This window comes from Marmota monax, unplaced genomic scaffold (genome assembly GCF_021218885.2).
Source record: "Marmota monax isolate L192 unplaced genomic scaffold, Marmota_monax_Labrador192_F-V1.1 WCK01_AAM20220418_F8-fsc00005, whole genome shotgun sequence".
NCBI classification, from domain to species: Eukaryota; Metazoa; Chordata; class Mammalia; order Rodentia; family Sciuridae; genus Marmota; species Marmota monax.
In genome coordinates, this window is record NW_026692254.1 from 25,072,680 (window position 1) to 25,098,255 (window position 25,576).

The following is a 25,576-nucleotide window of genomic DNA, read 5'->3' on the forward strand; positions in this document are numbered from 1 at the left end:
AACTCTTGGGTGTGGGATTCAATCAAAATAATAAGGTTCATTTAGTTGTCAAATTTCTTCAGTCCTTTAATCTAGAAGTTTCTTGATTTTACTTGGATTTCATGACCATTATTTTTTCAAGATTTCCAGTCACTATTTTGGAGAAAATCTCACACTTTTAATTTTCCTGATGTCCTCTCATGATTAAGAGGCGGTTATGCACCTTTGGCAGGAATACTGCAGGAACGATGTTTTGTCTTGTTCAGTGCTTCATATCAAGAGGCATATTTATATATGTTTGTTCTATTCCAGGTTATGTTAACTTGGACTTCTTGGTTAAGGTACTACCTGTCAAATTTTAAGTACCTTGTGGGAAAATTCCCCAAGACTATATAAGTGTTCCATTTTTGTCATCAAATATTTTCCTACCAGTTTTAACATCCACAGATTTTTTTTTTCTCAAAACAATTATTATTGTTATGGCAAATGCCAAATGGTTATTATTTCTTTCACATTTACTAGTTCCTATTTTATTGTAAGAAAGAGTTATTCCTCCTCCACCATTTAATTATGCACTTATTTATTTTTATCTCTGTGGATTTGTGGATTACTGTTTTCTTCAATGAGTTACAATCCATTATTCTCACTATTTATTTTGATGCTGAAATTGTCCTAAATTCCTTCTTATGTGGAAATTTCTTCTATGACTCCTACGTCCTTTTGATGTATTTTCATCTTTCTTGAGCAAAATTTTATTTTCTGGCATAACAGGATGTTCTAGGTTCACCTCAACTTTCTCTGATCCATTTCTGGAATCACTCATTTTCCCAAGGACTGCTGTCCTTTGTGTGGAGATGATACTTTGAAACCAAGTTGTATGTATTAAGTGTGCGTGTTACTTTTCCAAAACACTGGACTTATATGCATGAACACATCTCTCTTCAAGTGATCTTTCTGTTGACCTAGGAATCATTTAATCAGCAACATAGTGTTTGTTTGTTTGTTTTGTTTTGTTTTATTTTTGAAAAGACATGAACATTTGCCATTGCCACTCTTTATCATCAAAACCTAGAATTTTCAGCTGGGGGAAATTAGGACTCAGAAAGCACAAATACCACCCCAAGGGTTTCTGCAAGGAATTCTGCTGCCTTGCACTCCATTCTGTGCCTCAAGTACTTCTAATTTTCCTTTTCTCTTGCTTCATTGTTCTTAGGGAAATTTCACCATGAACTCTCATTGATTAGAAACTTGATGTCCTCAAAACGCAGATTCAGGTGTAGGCCAAATCATCTTATCCAAGCAAACACAATAGTGTTTAAGATGGTGTTCATCTGGCTTCCACACACAGTTCCAAAAGACAATCAGAGTCAGCAGACCGAGGAACCTTGTGGGAGGTGATCTCAGTGTCCTTCCTGACCCCACCCAGGGAGTAAAGTGCCAGAAGAGCTGCTCCATAACAGGTCCCCTGCTCATTCCCCACATGAATTCCAGGTGCATATTAACAGTTTAACTTTGTTAAGAAAGTGTCAGTCTAACCTCATTTACATTCCATTACCCACAATGCTTTTTAATTTTGTGCATGCTTTGAAAAGCAATTGATGACATTCTGCTGGAAGAATTTCAGCCCGTGTGCTCTTTATAAAGTAAAGAAGTGGAATAATTATTACTGAGAAGGGGAAAAAGAGGATATATTTTTCACATTTGGTGCTTTTAGTCGGATGTGTGTGTTTTGGGAGGCTCTACTGGGGAAGGGAGGTACAAGGTAGAAAAAGAAGTGGTGGAGCTAGTTGCATATGTTCTTAGTTCTGAACCTAGAATTATCAATTCCAAAAATATTGTACACATAGGTGGAAGAAACCACATTCGTGTTAAAAATGACCAAGCAGAATTGTGCTTTGTGCTAGGACATATGCCATTGAATATCTGGGTAAACCAAATTAAAATATGAAGCAACAAGAGGCTTATATTCAAGGGGTGAGATTTACAGGTTTCTTGACTGGTCTGAAGAAGAGAGGATAAAAGAGAACAGGTGATGGGAACTAAATACAACTGTAAACCACAAATTTTTCCTCTCTCTTATTCCTTCCCTCCTCTGCCCTTCTCTATTGTCTTCCCTTCTCTTCCCTTCTATGTTTGATCTACCACACAAATTATTACCAAATCCTATCACTCTTTTTTCCAAGTTCATAGATCATATGAAATCAATTTTACAAATTCAAATATGCAATTATATTAGAATGAGACATAGAAATGAGTAATGTGAAGTGTGTGTGTGTGTGTATGTGTGTTTAGTGTGAAGGCTTTAATCTAGTAAATAAGCTAAAGCAAATGTAAAATTAGTACAGTAAAAGAAAGAACTGATGGGCAATATAAATGTTATGCAAATAATTATGTCCCATAGACCAGTGAAAATATTTCCTTTTGTCAATCCACTAGAATGGAACTATAGGAAGCAGGGCTCTTCTTTTCATTCTGGGTAGTGTTGTGGACCCCGTCCCTTGAATAGTTCTAGGTATATAGTAGGTACTCAGTAAATACCAAAGAAATAAATGAATCAAAGCACGTGCATCCTTTATCATCTTTTATTTTATCTTCTCCTGCTTTCAATATTATAATTGACCGTTCTTCCTCTTTCGCCAACCAAGTCTGATTACCCTCAGCACCTCTCTGTTGGAATTTCTTCCAACTGTCATACCATGCTGCAACTATGTTCACTTTCTATTTTTAAGTCGTTATTTTTCTTTCCTCTTTGCATCAAGTAATTAATATTTCTTCTACCTTTTAACCTTTTTCTCTCTTTACCTTTCTCCCATACTTTCCTTTTCTTGCATTTCCTCTGATTCTCCTCTAGTATTGAAAGCTCAGTAGTGTTGTTCACTTGGTTGTCTTCATCTGCTCTTTGTTGCTTTTCTTTCCTTTCTTTCTTTTTTCCTGTGCTTATTCTTCTGGGTGATCACATTAAGCTTCATGACTTGCACTGTGTTCTCTGGGCTTTAGAATGATCTCTTTAAATGAAGTGAGTGTATGTGGAGAAGAAATGTTATACCAAGGAGTGAGCCCTGGCATGCTCCAACTTTTAAAGGACTGGGAGATGAGGATGAATTCCAAGGAAGATCAAAACTGTATGGCCAGACATTAGAGGAAAATCAGGTGACAGTAGTGTCTCCAAATCCAAGAGGAGAAAATGTTTCAAACCACTGATCAACTGGGTCAAGCAAACAGTGTCATTGGATCAGTGTTCCCAACCATAGATGTGGTGTTCCAGCAAACTCACACTCTTACAAATGGTCATTGCATTTGTTTAATTTGTTCTTTTGTAAATGCCCAAATATATAGATATTGAATAAACAGGTTGACTAAACTGGATTTGAATACTTACAAGCATAACATGGTGGTACAAGCTTGGCCTCTTGTTATATACCCTGACTTTAGCACTACCTCTTTTATAAGCAGATGGTATGATTTCAGACGAGTTGTCATACCTTTGATTTTCTTAATACATTAAATGGAATAATAATAGTACTTTTTTCGCAAAGTTGCTCTAAGTATTAAATGAGAAAATATATTTTAAAAACTTAGTACCACTAAGTAAAAACTCAGTTACTATTATTCTATGACCTATGTCTCCTTACTTGTTTTTTTTAATATTTATTTTTAGTTATAGGTGAACACAATGTCTTTATTTCATTTTATGTGGTGCTGAGGGTTGAACCCAGTGCCCCACACATGTTAGGCTCTACCTCTGAGCCACAACCGCAGCCTGTCTCCTTACTTGTTAAATGGGCATAACAAATAATTCCAAACTCATTGAGTTATGGTGAAAAATCAAGTAGATTATCCATGTAAAGTTCACTGTGCATGGTAAACTCTCCATATATGTTGGCTGAATTTTTTCAAGATATGTTTACCAGGTGGTATTGGAATTAAATTATCCAGTCACTCAGTTTATCCTTCAGTTGAACACTGCTCATAGTTATGGGGATGTAAGGATTATACAGCCCTAAATTATTGTATTCCACATCATATGTTGTTTAATTTATACTCATAACATGCTGTTGGTCGATGACAGGAGCATTGATGTGCAGATATTTTCACTGGATCTTTAAAATGCATTCATCTGATCAAAATTCTCATACACCACATCAAGATGTCTCTAGTGTTTTGAAAACCAATGTTAAAAAGAGAATATTCAGTGATGATTACATTCAATTTGATTTTCATTTTGGGAAAATAAACACTATCCTCACAAGCAATGTGTTTTTGTATGTGAAGAAGTACTTGCAAATCAAAATACACACACCATCTCCTTTACCTCATCTTTTGGAAACAAATTAAGAAATAAATAAACATAAAGTATCAGATGAAATAATTCCACTTAATAGGTCTGAAAAGCAAGGTTTAATTTCATTATTTAATTTCAATCTGAAATCAAATGTTAAAAAACATGTGCCAGTTATTAAATGGAATGTTGTAAAACTTGTCTGAATGGATTATGAATATTACTGAAGGTTACAATAAATTACTTTTATATTCTAGTTTATCATACTCTATTAATCACAGATAAAATATTTTCACCTGAATTCACTTTTTATTTTCATAGTAAAAAATTACTACATATTTTGAAAAACCCTAAGTCAACTTTTAAAATTTTAGATGACTATAGAATGAGTTTGTAGGAAAAAGGCTGGGAACAACTCAATTTTATAAAACAAAACAAAAAAAAAAACAAAGAATCAGAATTCATGTAATTAGACCTAGACTGTTAATTCTTGAAAAATTTAGAACATAAGCCTTTAAGTTTGAGTATAAGTTTTAAGTATGGTAATCACTATTAGCACTCTCCTCTAGCCCTGTATTTATCTCCAGGAGAACATCCTTTTGGGAGAGTCTTAAGTTTGTTCTGAAATATGCCTGCAACATGCAATAATCACACCCCCCTAAGGTTCATAATTTACCCTACAATAAAGGGTCTTAAAGTCTCATTCATGGTCCACATAGCGAGTTAGCCCCCTGCCACCTTCCCCTCTATCATCCCAACATTGTGCTGTTCTCTTTTTGGGGCAAACACATTCAATTGTGTGTTTCAAACTTTTTTGATATATTTTGTTGTAATCTATCTGTATGGATTTTACAGAATTAGTATATTCAGTGGAATATGCATTTCAACTCTAACTCCAAGCCTAGGCACTTATACTAATGTGCAGATATTAGAAATATCTACTTAACTTACTGAACTTTTCACAACCTCAGATATTTGACTTATAAAATAAACTTATTTTCCAATGGAGATGAGAATAAAGAACTTAGTCACAGGGGATGAATGAATAGACAAAACAAGAAGGAGATCTCACATGCTCTGATGATGACAATACACCATGAGCCAAGACATGCTTAACTCAGCCCTCTGTCCCTGAACTGTAGGTCTGTCTGCTCATCCTTCTACCTTTGCTGGTTATATGAACAGCCTATCAGGAATCCCACACAGGAAGGGCCCAACATCTGGAGATTCCTTCCCTTTCCCCAACTCTACCTTGCTACTCATAACAACATATCACCTCCATGTCTGTGCACAACACCATGATAGGGAACAAGGATCTACTCTCACCAATGAATTGAGAAATAGAAGTAAAATAAACTAGATATATGGTTAGTTATTCCCAATGTTGTCATGGGAATGATTCCCACTCCATCAGTTGGCAGTATCTCTGGAAGTGTTCCTTCCCAGTGAAGCAAAGAGGAAAGAATGTTTCAATGAAACAACATATCTCTGCTCTTCCTTTTGAAAATCAGCTCCCAAAAGAGAAACGTTAAACAAAACATCCCCACCCCTTCATACACATGCCAAACTCTCCAAGTTCTACACACACTCCATTTTAGTAATGCAATTGGATATTACATGACTTCGTCTAATATGTTTTCCATAAGTTGGAAAAGAGAAAAAGTCAAGTGGATAGAATTTATAGGAACTTCACCAAAGGAAAGCCTCACAAATCCATTGAAAATCTCTTCTGGACTTTCCTCTATAGGAGGCAGCATTGATTACAGAGTGTATAATATTTCTTATATGATAAACCTGTTTCTTGAAAGACTATTAGTATGATGAGATCCTCTGAGAATTCTCCTTAAAGTAGAAGCCAAAATTGAGCTTTTCATTTTTAATGGAAAGAAGTACATATATGTTGATTGATTTTTAAGGGGCCCTACTATATTGGACCATGGATGACTATTTCTTTGGAAATCCAAGTTAAATGTGAAAGGTCCAGCAGAAGTTAATAAAGGACACAGGTCAAACAGACCACAGTTCCCCTAGTTACTCAAGTTCAAAACTTTGACATTCCATTTAACTTCCCTTCCTATTCTTTCGTAGCCCTGACTTGACAATTTTTATTTTTAATATTTTTCATGCCAATCCTTTCAATGACACACACTAACACAAACAGTCTGCTGAGTGTTTAATTATGTCCCCCAATTCCTATGATGAAGTCCTAACCCTCAATGTTAAATGAGGCCCTGGGTAGGACCCTGTTCTGGTAAGATTAGTGTTGCTACAAGAGGAGACCCTGGAGAGTCCCCTCTTATTCCATTCCACACATTTTCACACTGAGAAAAGACCATCTGAAAACTCAATGTGAAGACAGCTAACCTCAAACTAGGAAAAGAGAGCCCTCACCAGAAGCAGAATGCTGCAAAATTTGATCTTGGACTTCCCAGCCTCCAGAACTTCAAGAAAATAAATTTCCATTGTTTGAGCCACCCAGTCTATGTTATCTGTAATGGAAGTCTGAGCTGTCTAAGATAAGCCCAATGGCAATGTTTCAGAACCACTGCTATAATGTTTTATGACAAATTTCAACAAATCCTCAAAAAAAGCCCTGTGAGTAAAGTTTTATTGCTGATGAAGACTTTAATGTTGTAAGGGGTGAAATTATTCCCTCTAAACACTCAGAGATAAAGATGACAAAACCAGAACTTAAGCCTTATCCTGTTTCAAAGTCATATTCCCTCCATGCTGCTTTGGACATTATCTCCCTAAGCCAAGCCCTTCCTTGAGTGACTGACTGGGTTTACAGGTCTTCCTCACAGATATCTATCACTCTTGTTAACTTTTATTAATTTTGTCTTCTTGCCAAGTGCTGAAAAATCATTTTTCTCACTTTACTTCCATTGCTTTAGTTTATTTAATGCACTGCAAAGGGTTTCTAGACAAGGCCTGAATCCTCAACCTGTCTTTTAATGTATGTCCCAAATCACAGCCCCTTAATTCAAATGTATCCCCATTTTCCAATTCACCTCACAGCACCAAATGTATCCCACATTCTTGTCTTCCTGATTTTATTTACCATATATCCTTTCCTGGAAAATATTTTTCTCCCATCTATTCTACAGAAATTCTACTCATAATTTGAGGCCAAATTCAATTCAACCAACTGAATAAAGCTTTCTTTATGTCAATCTATAGTAATCCTAAACTTAGAACTCTTCCAGACATTTTTTGAAATTTAGTTTTTATTATCAGTTGTGTATTTTCCCTTTTTGTCTTATATTTAGAAAGTTTTTTTCCCCAAATGAATAAATTAAATAATCAATTAAAAGGAAAAACATAGAAAGATTCATTAACTGTGTATACAAATCTCCAACCAGCCAACCAGTAAACCTACCACTCAATCAATAGTTACTAAACACTTACTATGATTTAGGCTTTGCAAAACAGGAATGTCACTGAATAAAAATATATTCTTTCTCTTGGGTATATTTTATAGCTAAGTCCAATCCTCCAAAGACAGTCAAAATGGCAGAATAATTCAATGAATACATAGTGTTATTGCTGCTATGTTCTTCAAAGAAAGCTAAACATTTTTGAAGACAATATCACTTTTTTTTCCACCAATAATGCCAAGAAGAGGTCATGATTATGGTAGTTACTTAAAGCACTGGAGGACAGCACGGTATGGCTGAAACCATGCGGACAACAGACAGAACTGAATTGAAATGTTATTTCCATCCCTTTCCTCATTTTGTTCCCTTAGGACATTACTTAACTTTTATAAACCATCTTTTTTTCTATTTAAAATTTTCATCATAGAGTTTGGTTCATAGTAAATGCTTAAAGAAATGTATTCACATCTCCCAATTGCTGTCTGTATTCATTGGAAATCATTAGTAGACCTTGTTATTCCTTCACCCTTACTCTTCCAATGTCCACTGCTACCTCAACTTTTCTCTGCTTCAAAGATGAGAAACATGTGTAACTGGTTTAAAATCACAGCAAATTCTTAGCCGGGCTTTGAGTGAAGCAAAGAGGAAACAAAGAAACAAAAAACTTGGAGGAGATGTTTTAGAATGAAGGTATTAGTGAACAGAAATATTGCATACCAATCACTTTTCATCCTATTCATCACCGCTTACAGGAAGAGATATATCTGTTGAACTTAAAAAGAAAAATGAGACAGCCTATCCTATAGATGCATTTTAATAATTTGGAAAATATATAATTAGACAAAACATCAGGTATCAATGGATATCTTGGGGTGGCACACTTGATTAGAGAATCTATCATTTCACTGAGTATCCGTTAAGCCTATTTTAGGAGTCTTTTGGATCAGGGGATAGAACAGATCATTATAAAACTGAAAATAAAATCCCATTAGTTTTTTAAAATAATGCCTGAATGACTGGGGACCAATGTTGTTCTATTATTTCCAATGGGAGGTTAATTTGAGCTGATACTTAAGGCTCTGCTCAGCATTATGTTTGGAAGAGTGCAATTTAATTGCTGTGAGGCAGCATAGATTTGTGAAAATAAATCATGTCAAACACATTTGATTACTTTTTAAAATTATATTGCTATTGGCCTAGCTATAAGAGGAAACAAGTAGATTTAATACAAGTGGAGTTTTAAAAGTTGTCTGACAATATTGATTATCTGTGTTAAGCATATGGGTAGGTTTTAGGTAGGTTCATGAGTGAAGAGTCAAGTGGTAATAGACAATGGGTGCCGGGGTTGGAAATGTAGAAAGAAATGTAGCAATCCTTTGGAATGGTTGGAAAAATGCAAAATGCAAGGAATGGAAGACTCTAGTGCCAGACAGATTTAAGGTCAAATATTAGCACAGCCAATTACCAACTTTGTGACAAATCACAACCTTTCCAAACCTCAATTTTCTCATCTATAAAACAAGGTTTTATAAGATTTTCTTTTCTAGGGTTGCTAAGAAGAGTGAAAATGGAGGATTTTTCTTTGAAGAGTATAGCTTGGGGCCCAACCTACAGAAGTTTTACATGTGATGGCTCCCACTAATTTACAGAGACCTTACTACAAAGTGACTCTCCCTCATCACACAGGACTCTAGGAAACTTGAGGGAAGGGAATGCTCCAGTGTCCTCTCAAGACTCTGGCGATACTGAGGTCCAAACTCTGCTGTGTCCTCTTGCCCTTGGTATCTTACCTGTTTCTAGGGTTGCTGTCTCCGTAAATGCCTGTTAAAGAGTTCATCACTGAAAACTCAGCTTAATTCTTTGGAAACATGAATCTTGAGAAACTTTAAACTCTTTGCAAAGATCCTAAGATAAAAATGCCAATGACATCAATGAAAAACTTTTAGGAAATGACTTCTGCAGTACTCTGTTCTCTAGTGAGGTAAAGATATTATGGGCATCCACCTCATCACCCTCTTCTGTTTTAATTCTGTGCATAGTTCTAGCACTATGGTATATATTTTTCTTGTTTACTTAATGTGTGTTCTTGTTTATTTACTACCTTTCATAAGGATGTAGGTACAGCCTATGAACATAAATGCCATCCCCCCCATTTTGTTTATTGGTGTATTCTAAGAGTTGTTTTCTCTTGGAGTTACTGGTCCAGGTACAATTGCCAGCTCATTGTAGAAATCCAGATATACATTTATTGAATGAATTAATAGCTGATGACATAAAATAAAAGTCAACAAATGGTAGCTCACTTGTCCAGTGCAGCTTGTAATGGGTTTTGAATACCTTAAAAATACAGCCACATTCATTTATTTCCTATTTCCTATGTTTGCTTTTCTGTTGTAGTGACAGAGTATGTGTCCCTGTGACCCATAAGTCTAAATATTTACTATCTGGCATTTAGAGAAAATTATTGCCTGCCCCTGGTTTAGAAAATGGGTAGCAAAAATGTCACATCATCATCATCATCATCAACCTCAGAGCAGTTATCACAAATGTCCTCTATGGAACAGATATATTAGGTACTTCTATTTGCTCTCTTAACAGTCTTTGCAAGATGGGTCTTATTTCTGCTGCCTTGCACATGAGAAAACTGACACCCAGAGAAGTCACATCTATAAAGACATAGAGCTGAGTGGTATCTTAGCTCAAATTCACCCCTATCCTCCACCCGCAACCTGTCTGACTCTAAAGCTTTTGATCTTTATACCAATCTAAGCTACTAACATTTTTACCACAGGCATTTTAAGTGAGGCTCAGAAAGTCATTTAAATTGTCAGTGTTTCCATTTCCTTGTCTTTTATGGATCTAGGGTATGAATAATTTCAAAGAAATACAAAATAAAACAAAATTTAAAAAGCAAAAATAAAAAAATACCCCAGCCTAGTTTTGTAAATTTGGTTACCATGAATTGTCACTCTTTATTATATTTCTTTGTTTGTTTTTAATGAAAGGGATTACAGAGGCAATATGTACTCTTTTCTTTTTCACACTTACTGATGGCATTAAAATAGAGAAAGTGTTAGGAAACCCATATAGAAGCATTTCACAGGAGAAATTTGGAAAGATTAGGCGATTGGGCATCAAAGTGGAATGTGAAATTTAATGTGGATAATTGATACGCTTCGGTAGAAATAATGCCCAGGCTAAGTACAATTTAAACGGTGCTTAATTAGTTAATATGGTAGAGAAAGAAGATCTGTGTGTACTTCAGAAATGAACATTTATATTTTGGGTTCAGTGTGCTGCAGTGACGGGAAAAGCTAAAATACTGTGAGATTGTGTTCAGAGGCCTGTGCTGTCAGTCCTGGGATATGTGCCTTTTGTAAGGCACTGATTAGAACACACTAGGGCATCTGGTCCAATTCTGGACTCATTAGGTAACAAAAAAGACAGGAAGTCTGTTTCCAGGAACTAGAAATGACTGCCAACAGTTTGAAGACTGTTCAGTTAGTGAAGAGAACATTAAAAGACAGACCTGAAGCCGAGCCTCCTGAACAAAAGCTTTACAGACCCACTGGGATGGGGCTCCTGCCTTCTTTAGCTTCACTCCACGGTGCCCCCTTCCCTGCTGCCCTCCTGGGAGGCAGCCCTCTGCCCATCAGATAGGCTCAGCCATGTTTGCATGACCAGAATACCTGCCCTCCTATGCAACGATGGTGTGTATTACAGCCCAACATACAGAAGGTACTATTATATTCGTGTGTCTGTTTTGCTGCTGAAAAACAAACTTATTGGCGTTTGGGGTCTCTGTCTTATTTACATAAACATTACTGGGCCCTATACTTCCCTTCCTGCAGAAAAGAATCTTCTTTCTACCCTTTTGCTTTCTCCTTTTCTTTCTCTGAAGGAGGAAGGGAGGCTAAGTATAGCTACAACATTAATTATGAAAGAGATCAGGGAAGGACAAAGATAGAAAAATCAGGCAGCATGTTTATAGAAGACTTTTTCCTGGGGAAAGAACATTAGGAATGGAGTAGAGGAGAACATTGAAATTAGAGGACAGGGTCTGTTACAAAGCATTGGGGTGGATTGAAAATGGGGCCTCATTTCTAAAGTATAGAAATACATATTTAAGTTGACTTTTAATAAGTCATGGCTATTGAAGTGTGTGTTTTTATTTTTTAAATACAATGTACTCTTGCTTTGGACTGCATGGGCTTTGAAATTATAACATTAGAGTTACAACATTAGTATTAGATTGATATGCATGGTGCCCTGGGAGAGAGCTAGACACATTATAAAGATTAAAGTAATTTTTGAATAAATTAGTGAACAAGAAAGAAGAACAGGGTGATGCAAACTAGAGAGTGATCTGATAGGAGGCTGGACTATGGTCCAACAATCTTCCAAGTATTTCAGGATGCATAATAAATTCTTTGCATGATCTTTAAAGTGTTTCCTTCAGGGCACATAACTCACCAGGAGATCGTTGGGCTCCTTTAGGTCTGTGGTAAAGAGAGAGGAGCTAAAGTGCATGGGACAGGGAGTGTAGTTTTCTTCTTTTTCTCCTTCCTTCCTCTCCCTCCTCACTTCCTCTTTCCTTTCTTTCACCAAGGAGCAATTAAAAGAAATCCACTAGGATTAAATTAATCACAGAAGAGTTATAAAGTAGACATAGATAAGTGGAGAGGGTCCTAATTAATCAGCACTGACCCACATTTAGCATGGACTTGGTAGAGGGAAGTGAGACAATGTGTAGTATGTGTCCTTCCTTGAATTCACACATGAAAACCAGAGGCATGGGCAGCAGAAAAGAGGGATCACTGTGTTTATAGACAGTTGAAATTTTACTCTAGTCAACAAATTTACATTAAACACCAGCTTTGAGGCACAAGTGTGATAAATGTGATTGCTATGTCCACTTCCTCCGAGGAACATAAAGGGTTGGAGAGTAAGGGTGTATAGAAACACAGAATTAGTTATGAGGCAACCAGAAATACAACTCAGGTTCTAGAGGAGGCTAAAGTCACATTTCATTGCTGACAGGGATCAAGTAACTCAAGGCCTATGTGATACTGGAAACAGAACTAGAAAGTCAAGCATAGTTGGGTGTCTGTGGGCTGAGATGAGACAGAGAGCTGCATAAGTCAAAGACAGGGATGGGAATCACGGTACAGTTTCAGCAGATAACAAAGGTAAATTATCTGTGGAATTAAAGCAGTTTAAACTTTGGAAAACTTGGGTTAAATGTTGCCTTATCAAAGCCCTATAGACAAACAGGAGCCTAAATGGAGTGAGACATGAGCGGAGAGATAGGGTCTTTAAGAAACTAAGATTTGGTTGTTTAAATAGCATAGCTCACAGACCCTGAATGTCCAGTGTAACCTTGCAGATCAGGCATGGGTTAACAAAGGCCTCTGCTATGGAACAAGGTCATGACCTTTTCAATAGCAGTCTGAAAGTCAATATAACTTACAAAAAGAGAAAACCTCTTATTGATGTCTCTACGCTTTAGTGCCTTTCCAGACTACTGAGATATAAACAGATTCTCTCTAAGGAGAGATAGGCAGGAACTTTTGCATGAGGGACCCCTGCTCAGTCTCCTTCCTATTTGGGAGCTTCCTTGTCTGATATATCCCAGCAGGTGTGCAATCAGTCTGCAATCCAAGTATTTTAAGCAGTGTGCTCACCACTTTAAACTTTTGGATTATTGAAATTTAGGGTCATCACTCAAATAAAGTTAAGTAGTTTAATGATCTTCCCAATGGCCTTGCCTCCCACATCCCACCATGAGTCTCTACACTCCCCAGAAATTCAGCTAGGGAACTTAAACTGCTTTTAGGAAGAGGAGATGGAGGAAATTGACCTGATCAAGCAATTTGACTGATTTAAGACTGCAAAGATGAATTCTGAGAATGGTATTGTCCTACCAGTTCTGAAGCCAGAGAATGGGGAGTAGGGGGATAATCCAAATCCTGCACAGTGAATTAGTGGCAGGGACCTGTGCACCTGTTATTGTTGCTGCTCACTATTGCTCTAATGGCAATTATCCTTATCGCCCACACACAACAGAGAAGCCACAAAGAAAACTGCTCTCATATGCTACCCTTGGGTATTGCTGCTCACATGTCTCTCACAGCTCCGATCTATGGGCTTCTTGGGCAAGAGGATAAACTAGAGTGTTCAATACTGAAATGTGGCAATTCACAGCTCTTTGGTTTATGATCAAGCTGATATCAGTTTCTTGGTGATTTATACTTACTTTATCTTTCTTTGGTCCTTAGCAAACACAGGATAGTTGTTGGCTGACATGCAGCTCATAATTAGGAATGAAAATTGTATGAATCTTATTCTCTAAAGTCTTGTGGGAGAGAAGACAGCTTGGTGGATCTGTTGTTTCATTTGTAAGGTGGTGTTAGGAAGTATAAATCTCTGTAAAAATTTAAGAGAACAGAAAGGAAGAGGAAAGTAAAACCAGAAAAAAAAAGAATAATTGATAAGTTTTAAATGATTAGTTGTGGTTCTTCAAGTAGAAATCTGTTATTTTTCCCTATTGCATTCTAGTTTCTGTGTCTAGTTAACCTGTTCATAGTAATAAAAATCTATATGTAGAAGCATCTCCTACTTAAAATACATTTTAAGAGTACTTTTTATATTTCCCTGAGTTTTCTGAAATACATTGCATTAAAGATTGCTTCCAATTTTTATGTCCTCATGCACTTTGATAATGAAATCTGCTCCCTCTGTCTTATGGTGTCAGTGGTAGCAAGAGTGGTGTATCCTCTCTACAGATCTTCCATTTCTGGGGCATCCCTGTCATTTCTAGCCCAGGTGTCTCTCAAGAACACTGAAGTGCCAGTATTATAAGGGGTGCCAAACACTGAACCAAACCTTTTTAGGTTCACATTGCTGCATAAAGGAACTGAAGTACAGTGGGGTCCCCTGGAGGGTTTCATTTCATGATGTGCAGATTAACATCTCTCCCAGGTCTGGATATGGTACATGTCAATGTCACCTTCATTTCATGTGACATTCTGCCTACTCTAAATTATAGCTGAGCTGAATATATCATTAAAATTTACTGTTTATACTTTATATAGCTCAGAATATCCCTGAGAAATATTAAAGATAAATAAACAACTGACCAAGACTTAGGAAAGAGAAAGTGGAGAAGAAAGGTGGCAGTGAAAAACAGCCTATGGATGTCTCTAACATGTTCAGCTTTTAGATTTAATGGGAAGGACTCCCAGACCTGAACAATCAACACATTTGATTCAGGAGCCCACAACTTGGATTTTAACCATACCAAAGCAATCATTGCTAAGATTTGGAACAACCTTTTTTTTTTAAGTCTAAAATTGTTAAATTTTAGATAAAGCACTAGAACTCCAAGGTTAAAGTGGGGATCTAAATTCCTTGATTAAGTTAAAATCCCAGAGTCTAAGTTTGATTCCAGGGCCTGGGTTAGATCAGAGTGCTTCCATTTATTAAGTATTTGATTTGGGACAAGTTGTTTTTAGCACTGTATTCAGCAGAGATTTTTGCATTGTTTTTACCTTGTAAAAGGAGAGATTATAATATAACATAACCTGACTTTTGTGACTCTTTGCCTATGGAATACTTAAGGAAATTTCCTGACATAAGGTAAGTGTGCAAATATTAATTATTAGTATTAAGGCAAAATAAAAAAAATGCCAAAATGACAAAATGATTCAGAAGGAGAAATTGAAAAAAATGCAAGTGAAGTTTTGGAAGGTGTTGCAAAGGAAAGTTAGGTGAAATGTGATAAGAACTGGAAAACATGGCTAGGAGTGAACATCACATTTTTTTTTTTTGGTACCAGGGATTGAACTCAGAGGCACTCAACCACTGAACCATATCCCCAGCCCTATTTTGTATTTTATTTAGAGACAGGGTCTCACTGAATTGCTTAGCACCTGCTGTTGCTGAGACTGGCTTCAAACTTGCATTTCTTGTGTCTCAGCCTCCCTCCCGAGCCACTGGGATTACAGGTATGCACCACCACACCTGTAGGAAAACACTTCTTGTGTATATTAGTTTCTATCTCGTGACCTCCATTTCTGCCAAAAAAAAATTATACATCGGGGTCAAAAATTATGGGTTCACGTGATCAGCATGAAAATCAATAATTTCTTTTGCTTAACCTCTTAAACCCAAGACACTATCTAATGGATTTGTATGCTAAGCAATAAAGTTCCACATAATCCCACAAAGAAGGACTCCAAACAACGTTGCTATAGTTCTGTGGGTCATTGTGAACATAATGAGCCCACTTAGTTCCTTTGTAACAATTCTTATTGAAACCCTTCTTTTGAGGTTCTCAGCTTGTTTTTTGTAGATGTTTCCCAGAACCTCCCCATTTCACTGATTGGCTTTTTGACACAAAGAGCAAAAATCACCTCAGCCAAGTTGGAAAATGAAGAGTTGGATTTTGGGTAAGAGGTTCTTTAGTTCCTCTATCAATTCCTACTTCAGAGATCTTTTTTCTCTTACTATTACCATACCCCAGAGAAAGGGTATTCAGCATAACAGCTAGCTTTCAGACAGTGTCTCTGGAATAATTAAAAACCTAACTCATTATAGGAATAGGAGAAGCAGTATTGAATTTTCTGCATGTGAACAAAGCAACCAGGGATCTTATTATGGAAGTCAGGCTGATGCTTGATCCACTGGAAAACCATCTTGTGATAAGGAAGAGGCAGATGGTTCAGCTCAACAAAGGGACAGTTAGAACAAACCTCTCAAATCACAGGGTGATGGAAGAATCAGATGAGAGTTTGGCTAGTTAGAATTGTGAATGGAAAACAAGGTTTGAAAAATCTGAGGTACTGTTAATGGTCAGAGAAGGGGTGTAGAGCCCTGTAACTGCAGGAGGCCAGAAAAACAGGAGCTATTTATTTTTATTTTTTGTAAATTGTATTTCGTAAATATGTCTTTGAACAGGAAAATAAATGAACAAGAGAACAATTGTGATCTCACCAAAATATTACTTTTGTTTTGTCTCATCCCCCACTCTCTAAATCTAAGCATTGCTGCATAAAGAAAACTCAAATCCCTGCATCTCATACTCCTAAAAAACTTGGCCTCTAGGCTGACTGCCTAATGAAATAAATAGTCCATGCCCCATACCCCTTTCCCTGCACCAATAGTTTTTCTTTTCTCTCCAAAGAGAATAGCAACAACAACAAAAGTTCATGGGAATGACTTTCTGGGAAACATAACATCAATATTTAGTAAGTAATGGAACAAATATAGTGAGAAAAAACCTGTAAGCATTTGAGAATACAGGAATAATGATCAGCAAGGAAAATTGCATGTCTGTAAGAGGGAGATCATGTTCCACTTGCTTGATAACTTTTTCTTCCCCCAATCAAATTTCAACAACAATGCCTGGGAAATTCAGCTGCAGCTAGAGAGAAAATAACTCTATATAGTTTTGAGGTCTACTTAGCTACAGGTCTCTGATGCATGACAAGCACTTTACATAGAGTAAGTTGATTAACACCAGTTATGCACAGGCATGAGGGCTAAAGATAAAGCTGAAAGACAGTTGCAGTCTTAACCACAACAATATCAAAGCATCCTGGCAGTGATGGTTGAAATTCATCAGGGATAAAGCCTTCTCTGCATTATTTTCTATGTCCATGGAGTATAGTAAATTTCTCAGTGAAACCAGACTCCATTCTGAAACTTTTCACTGGGATCACTGGAGTTCATTCATTGACTCATTCCTCCTACCTCTTCTCTCTTTCTTCCTCTTTCATCTTTATTTTCTTCCTCCCTCTTATTCTCCATTCATTCTTTTTAATCTTCAATGATGCTAGTAAGACATCAGAAAAGCATAAAATGTTGAACTTAGCCAACTGTTTTTTAGTATGGTGTTAATCAGCTTTCTGCTACTATAACACATGTTTGAAATACTTTAAAAAAGAAAGGTTTATTTTGTCTTACAGGTTTGAATGTTTTAATCCCTGAGTAAATAGTCCTGTTGCTTTGAGCATGTGGGAGCACAGCCTACCATGGTGAGAGTGGGTAGTAGAGGAAGAATCTCACCTAGTGGTCTGGTGTAAAGGAGAGGAGGAGACAGGGTCTCTTGTCCTCAATGACCTATGACTTCCCAATGGGCCCCAGTTCTTAAAGGTTACCTCCTGATAACTGGAGATCAAGCCTTGAATACATGGACTTTGGGGACATTCTAAAGCCAAACTATAATGAGTATCAACACTAAAATGTATAACTTGTGTGAACTTGAGTGAGGTAATTAGTCTTTTGTTTCTTGATTGGTTGGAAATACTAATGCCCATTCAGCAAGGTGTGAAGTTTAGGACAGTGAGTGTCAAATGTGTGGCACATGCTTGTGCTCTTTGTTTCCATGCCACCACTTTTCAGCTCTCTGAATACTGAAGAGCAAATAATTTTGCCAATTTATTCACTAGATTTCTCATCTAACTTCTAAATGTTGGGTGGCTTCAGGGCCCGATCCAGAGCCCCAGTTTCTGTTTATCTATCGTGTATCCTGACAATACTATATTAGGCTTAAATAGCAAATAAATACACAGATTCCTGTCAAATCACTATCTCCAGTCTTGACGTCTCCCAGAGCCCCATACTTACCTGTCCAGTTGCCTCTGTGACCATTTCTTTTGGATAACTCTAATTCAACTTGACCTTTATGGTCCATCTCCCAATCTTGTACTTATTCCCTCTTTGAATTTTCATCTAGATAAATAACACTACTAGCTAACAAATTATCAAGCTGAATACCTGTAGATAATTTTTTACTTCTTCACTTTCATTATATTCCATTTCTATTATTTATATCTTAAATAATCCATTTATATTTGTGAATCAGCACTGTCACATATTCATTCTCTCCTCTGTAAATGATTGACTATCCATCCCTTTACAAAGAACATATGGGGCTAAAAACAGGAGTTGTCTTCCCTGGGCAAGGGGCCACTTTCAGTACGTGGCCATGTGTGTAAAATACGAATAGTTTCTAAACTGTGTTCTTTTGCTCTGGCGGGGACTCAAATAGGCAATAATTATCTGTAGCACTGCTTTTCTCAGACAAGTATTAAGGACAGCAACGTGATTGAGAGCAAATTTCAGGGGTGGTTATAATGAAAAGTCCTGGAAAAATAAGCTGGGTAAGAAAGGAAATAAAGAAGTAAAAATCAGGAGGGACAATGAAAAGGTGATAGAGTCCATGAAATAGAGGTTTTAGCAGAGGTGGGAATTGCTAGGGTCAAGGTTCAAGATACAAGATGCTAGAAAGAAAAGACGTGCTTGAAAAGGAGCTTATGGAGTGATGAGATGATTAGGAATAATTAAAAAAAAAAAGTTCCTGGGTATGACCATGTTCCTGAATGGCTAAAATGGATGAGAGAGGTTCAGTCCATGGTCAGTTGACTCCATTGCTCTGGGCCCAAGATGAAGCAGAACATCATAACAGAAGGCTGTGCTGGAGGAGAGAGAGAACTTAAGGGGTCAGGAACAAAATTGACTCCCCAAAGGCATTTCCCCAGTGATCTACTTCCTCCAATCATAGTCCAACTGCCTGTAGTTACTGTACAGTAATCCATTCAAATTATTAATTCATCAAATGTATTAGACTACTGATTAGGTTACAGATCTCATAAAAGTCATTTCACCTCTGAACAATCTTGAATTGACTAACATAAACTTTTGTGTGTACACATCAAATCCCGACCCCAACAGAGGAAGAGCAGCCACAATTTGTGGTAGTATCCTAGAGAAGTTTTCTATACAGCTAAAAATCCAGTGTGGGTTGACTAAATTAATGAACGCATAACAGCTATTATTTCATTTCTTTAAAATTTCATTATGTGATAAGACAATGGATAATACAATCAATTATTTCTTTGAAGGAGTTTACAGGAGATCTTAGTTTTATATACAGTGTCCCCACATAATTACAGTACAATACGGCAAAGTCTCACAAACATGCTCTAGTTGTTACAGGAACATAGGAAATGATCAAGTAACTTTTTCATGGTGGTGTAGAGTCCTGGTATCTGCCAGAGAAAGTTGCCTAGAGAAAAAAAATGGTGGAAACATGGTTTTCTCTTTGTTCAGATATGTTCAGATATGCATTTTCACTCCCTGTGCCTTGCTTGGCACAGTTAAGAATGCACTTGCGATACAGAAACTTTTGAATTTGAGGTAATTCTGTTTGTCCATTTTGGGTTTTGTTTGTGAATATATATAAAACTCATTGCCTAATCCAGAGTCTCAAAGTGTTTCCACTATGTGTTCTTCTAGTAGGTTTGTAGCTCCAGGTCTTCTATTTAGGTCTTTGATCCATTTTGAGTGGATTCTTTGTATAGGGAACTACTGAGGAAACTGTAGGGAGGTTCTTTTAAAAAACTAAAATTAGAATGATCATATGATTCAGCTATCCTACCTCTGAGTATATGCTGTGATTTGGTTCTGGAATGTCCCTAAAGGGTTCACAGATTCAGGGCTTGATTTCCAGTGCAGCAGTATTCAGAGGTGGGGCCCTTGGGGAGGTGATTGGATAAAGGGCTCTGACATCATGAATGGAATTGATTTGTGGGGAGGAATATTATTACAAAAATTTTCACTCTTTGATTTCTGGCCATCATGAGCTAAGCAGCTTTTCTCCAACTGGCACTTCCCCATGAACTACTGCCTTGATGCAGCCTACAAGCAATATGGCCAAGCAACTACGGACAGCAACCTCTAAAATGATGAACCAAAATAAAAATTTTCTCTCTTTAATATGTTATTCTCAGGTATTTGTTACAGTGACAGAAAGTTGACTAACATAGCACTAGCTAAGATGTGGACTCAAACTAATTGTCTATTAAGATTTAGAGGATGAAGAAAATATGACATATATACAAAATTGAATACTATTGAGACATAAAAATACTATTGAGACATAAAGAAGAGTAAAATCCTGTCATTGCAGCAAAATGCATGAAACTGAAGGACACATTCAATGAAATCAGCCACACATGGAAAGGTGAAAACTACATGTTTTCTCCCATATGTGGAAGCTAAAAAGTTGATCTCTATGTTGAGGAGTGGTTACTAGAGGTTGATAAGGGAGAAGAGGGGTGGATAAAGGAAGATTGGATTTCATCAGTGCATCCTGTGTTTATGTGTGTGGAAATATCATGCTGAATCCAATTAATATGTAACATACATGCTAATAAAAAGTAAAATATTAAAGAGAATGATTGCACTTGGATGAAAAGGATATTAGCACATAGAACGCATTATGAAGTCCTTATGGATTGTGTTAAGTCAAAGAGAAAGTAAAGAAAATGTGGAGCAGGATTTGGGAAATAGGGACACTGATAATAATGACACTAAACCCAAAGGTACAAAACTGTTGAAACAGTGGCCAAAAGGGAATGTGATTGCATCATCCAAATGTTTACCAGGTGAAAAGAGAAGGTGTGAGACATCCTGACACACTCAGAGACCTTACACACCACAGAGCTGACACTGAAATTAAGACCTAGGAACATTCTCATGGCCCTGGGACAACTCTGTGTGAATTTGGAAGTGTCAGTAGAGGTGTCAAGCAATAACACATGAGTTGGCGAAGATGATTTTGTTCTAAAGGAGGTGCTTGAGAATGAGATGCTGTCATCACCGTCATCATTATTTTAATTTCAGTTTAGTTCCCATGCCTTGCAGCCCTAACAATAGAAAAACAATTAATGAGGAGGGTCCTTACTGGACTAAAAATTTAAAAAGCTATGAAGATAGTACTTCCCCAGGATCTTGTTTTCTTTCCAGTTGTAAAGAAGCTAATTGTTTTCAGATTCATGATCTCTTCAAATGGAAATGTAAAGAAAGGTCATCAGAGGTGAGTGCTGTTGAAACTGCAAAAGTAAAATAAAATTTGACTAATAAGACTGTGATATTTTCCCTGGAGCATGAGCTTTATTCTGTTTTCCCAACTTAAGGACATGAGAAATCAATTTATAGACTCTGAGAATCATTGAATGTTAAGCTATGAGGCCCCACAGATCAAGTCTATCCCCTTGTTTTATAGATGAAAGGATTGAAGTCTGGAAAGATTCAGTGACTTGCCGAAAATTATTCATTGAGTTGACTGATGAACATCAGAACAGGTGCACTTGGGATGAGAATACCTCTATGTAGGTTTAGCTCCTATATGAAATTATTCTGCACTCTTGAGCAATAGGCAAGTTTTAAGTTTTTAGTTTCCTGAATGAAAATGAAATATAGACCAATTTTGTTTAGACCTTACTTCAAACATATACACTGAAGGTATGCAGAACTGACTGTTTTCTGGTTTGCAAAGACATTATCTGAAGCTAGGTAGATATCCCTCTCTTTTCTGGGAAATCTTAATCTGGCAAAGGGGCTGATTGTTTTGAGCTGGAAAAGATGTCAACTATTTTGCATATGTGATAAAGGAGGCCCAGAGAAACAAGAGAATAAATAGTGCAGGGGGTCCTGGGGTCTTTGGCTTCTTGCTTAGTCCTTTCCATTCCATAATGTGAGATCATTTGTATATAAGCAAACTAGAGCTGAAAAAAATTAGCTTTTTCCCATTTGCATATGGAGCTCAACTTCTAAAATTATATTCTCAAAAGTCAGCATGATTCTTCTTGGCAGCTTGTCCTTAACTGCCAAAGGTTCAGGTAGGAAGGTGCATTTACAGATCCTGCTGGTCCTGTAGGTATCTACAGAGCCTCCTTTTTCACCTCTTGCCTCTTTTCAACTGCCTGTCACTCAGAGCCTGGAAAAAAATGTTTAGTTTCATTTAAAAATTTGCTATTATGCTTGTTGTACATTTGTTTGCATTGACTTCTGTTTTTTAAAAAATATTGCGTTAAGATATTACTTGATTGCTAAGGGTTCCTCCCTCCCCCTTGAATGTTTTGTGCTGGAGGTTTAGATTGTATAGAACTCTATGCTTCTCTTGACTTTCTGTAGCCTTTGATATCACTCTGTCAACATTCAAATAAAGATGGTTATATCGCACCCATTTTCCAGATGGTTCTGCCCTCTGTTTCCATTTGCATTAGGCAATGGATTTTTACAGTCATGTACATAGCTGGTATTTTAGTCAGCATTTTGTCAGTGTGACCAAAATCACTGACATGAACACCTTACAGATGGAAAAGTTTATTTTGGCTCATAGTTTCAGAAGTTCAGCACAGGGTCAGCTGACTTCATAGATCTGGGTGGATGTGAGGTAGAGCATCATGGCCCACGGGCATGGCAGAGAAAAGCAGCTCAGTTTGTGGCAGCCGGGAAGCAGAGAGAACATCAGTACAAGGAGCCAGGGATAACATAATCCCTAAGGACATGCCCCCAGTGACCTACTTCCTCCATTCACACCTTACCTGATCACAGTTAATCCATTCAAATTATTAATCTATCAAATGGGATAATTCTCTGATTAGAATACAGCCCTCATAATCTGATCATTTCATCTCTGAATATTTCTGCACTGTCTCACAGGTGAACTTTTAGGGGACGTTTCATACCCAAACTGTAACAGGTAATGGATTTTTATGTTTTTCTCTTATGTATCCAGATGTAGGTAATAAAAACACAATTAATATTCATTGACCTAATAAATAAAAGTGACCAAACTCTACAATTTTCAGTGTTTCTGACCTACTAACATTTTATGTAAATCCCCTCAAAATGAGTCTTTCAGTGCCCTAACCAATTTCTAGCATTTCTTGGAGAATGGAGCTTTTTCTTGGCTGGCGAAGAAAGAATGCTAAGTGGATGAAGGGAACAATGGTGATTTTCAAACAAGCTGCTCTAATGTTAGGGTTAGTTGAAGAATAGCTCAAATGTTTTTGTAACTGCTTTGTGAAATCTTTACTTTCTAATCATCCTTAAGCTCTAAGACATTTATTTTGGGCCCATGGCATTTTCTTCTCCCATCCTCCCAGACTCATTTGAGATGCGATTTGGGGTCTGCTGCGGTCAGTATTTCCACAGTTCAGTTAATAGGCTGTGATTTCTCTCACTTACTAGCCTTGGCTAGCTTTGCCCATGTTTCTAGACATAAAATTCTTCATTCATTTATCTGGCAATAGTGATAGGTACCACGAACATCTTGGTAAAGATTAAATAAGAATGTATAGAAATGAACTTTTAATGCAAACAACAACAACAACAACAAAAAGACACAAATTTAAGAGTGTATAATTACTAATTCCATACAAAAGCCAAAACTTCAAATTTTAATTATATATGAACAAATCAGGGGTCAACATTATATGTCTTAAATGATTGAATCATGTTCTTGGCCTTTCTAAACTGATATTGGGTGTTCCATTACGCATTTATTTCTTACATTGATTGACCTTGAAGAAGATTCATGTGCCTAAAAGGCACCTCTTGGGGAAAATTTCATGAGGGGCAGGCACTGTCTGACTCTTCTACTCTCTTGGCAGGTCCAGCATCCTCAGATCCTAAGGCTGGAGATTTCACTTCCATTGTTAAAAGAACAAGTACCACTAAGGATCCTCAAATCATGCTGTGATCTTTCTGCCTCTTGCATTATCAACAAAGATAAATATTCTGCTGTGGGATTTTAGCTGACAGTTCAGGTGGTTATTTGCCAAGAAGCAATGTCCCCAGCTCTGTTCTTATGAAGTTCTTTCAGATTCTGCAGGGTTAACAGGAAGGCTATCTGGTTGGTTTTCTTTCCTTCTGAAATGCTGAAGATGAGAGTCGAACTTAAGCAGGAAGCAAAAATAAAGTGAGAAAGGAGTCATCATTTTCACATCAGATATTTGCCCTCAGCCAGAACGACTTTTCAGTTGTTGGACAAGTCTTGAGCTGAGACAATCCAGAGAAGCTCAAATTTCCTTGATGCCTCTGAAATAAAGCTTGCTTATGGGTAAGGAAACAGTTTGTGAGATCAAGGATTAAGGAGTCTTGGGTTGTAGGGGGTTGTGAGGCCTTAGAAATGTTCCCCAGGACATTGAGTCAGCCATTTAATAACCTACTTCTTTTCAGCATATTCTTCCTTCTTACATTTACTCTGGTACTATTCCTCAAGGCACTGGTCTGTACTCACATGCTTTGCCTGATTATCACATGAAGATTGGGAGGAAGGTTTCCATAATGTTTCCATAATGTTCTTATTATCCCTTTTTTAGAGATGCAACTACTGAGGCACAGCAACGTTAATTCCTTGTCCAAGATATCTTGTTGTCTATAAATAGCAGAGCCACATTTTGAATGCAGGTAATGGGGTTCCAGGTCTATGCATTCATTCTAATTTCTTCAAATAAATAACATAAATATGTTGTATATTGTGTGTGTGTGTGAGTTTTTCATAAAATTCCTAGTAAGAAGTTGGTCTAATACAGTCTATTCCATCATCAGAAAATTTCCTGTGAAATGATTTTACATGTGGTTTTAACCATGTAGCTTCCACCGTCAATACCTCTTTTTCTGATCCTGGTTTTACAGCCTTCCTATTCATTCCATGAACTCTCAAATCTTCTTTCAATGCACTGCTAAGCCTGGCAGATTTGGTTTTAGTTCCTTGCACTTAAAACCATGATTGATGTGAAATGTTATGGAGATTATAAAAGGTGGTACTCTTTTGAAATCAAGTTTTTGAATACAGAGCATGTAGCAAGGAGTTCATTTTTCTGAATTTTGGAGGTATCATTGTACTTAATATACAGACTTTAAAACTAGACAGTATGGATTTGAAGGTTTAATTCCAGGCTCTGCCTGTTAGCTGTGTTATTGAGGCAAGATGTCTCTGCCAGTTTTCTTATCTTAAAGTAAGGATAATGATACCATCTATCTCATATCCTCATTTCTGAGCATTTTATGATATATTAGTTAGGGTTCTCTAGAGAACAGACCAATATATATATAATTTTGTATAATACAGACAGATAACAGG

The 25,576-nt window shown here is 36.9% G+C and overlaps 1 protein-coding gene across 2 annotated transcripts in view; it reads left to right on the plus strand.

Annotated features, from left to right (window-relative positions):
* The window catches only part of Agbl1 (AGBL carboxypeptidase 1), a 719,307-nt gene that overhangs the window by 517,836 nt on the left and 175,895 nt on the right, over nucleotides 1-25,576 (plus strand). For both annotated transcript variants that reach the window (XM_046439390.2, XM_058577088.1), the window contains exon 21: nucleotides 14,145-14,168. In XM_046439390.2, coding sequence (XP_046295346.1) covers nucleotides 14,145-14,168 — 24 coding nt within the window. The remainder of the gene's footprint in view (nucleotides 1-14,144; nucleotides 14,169-25,576) is intronic.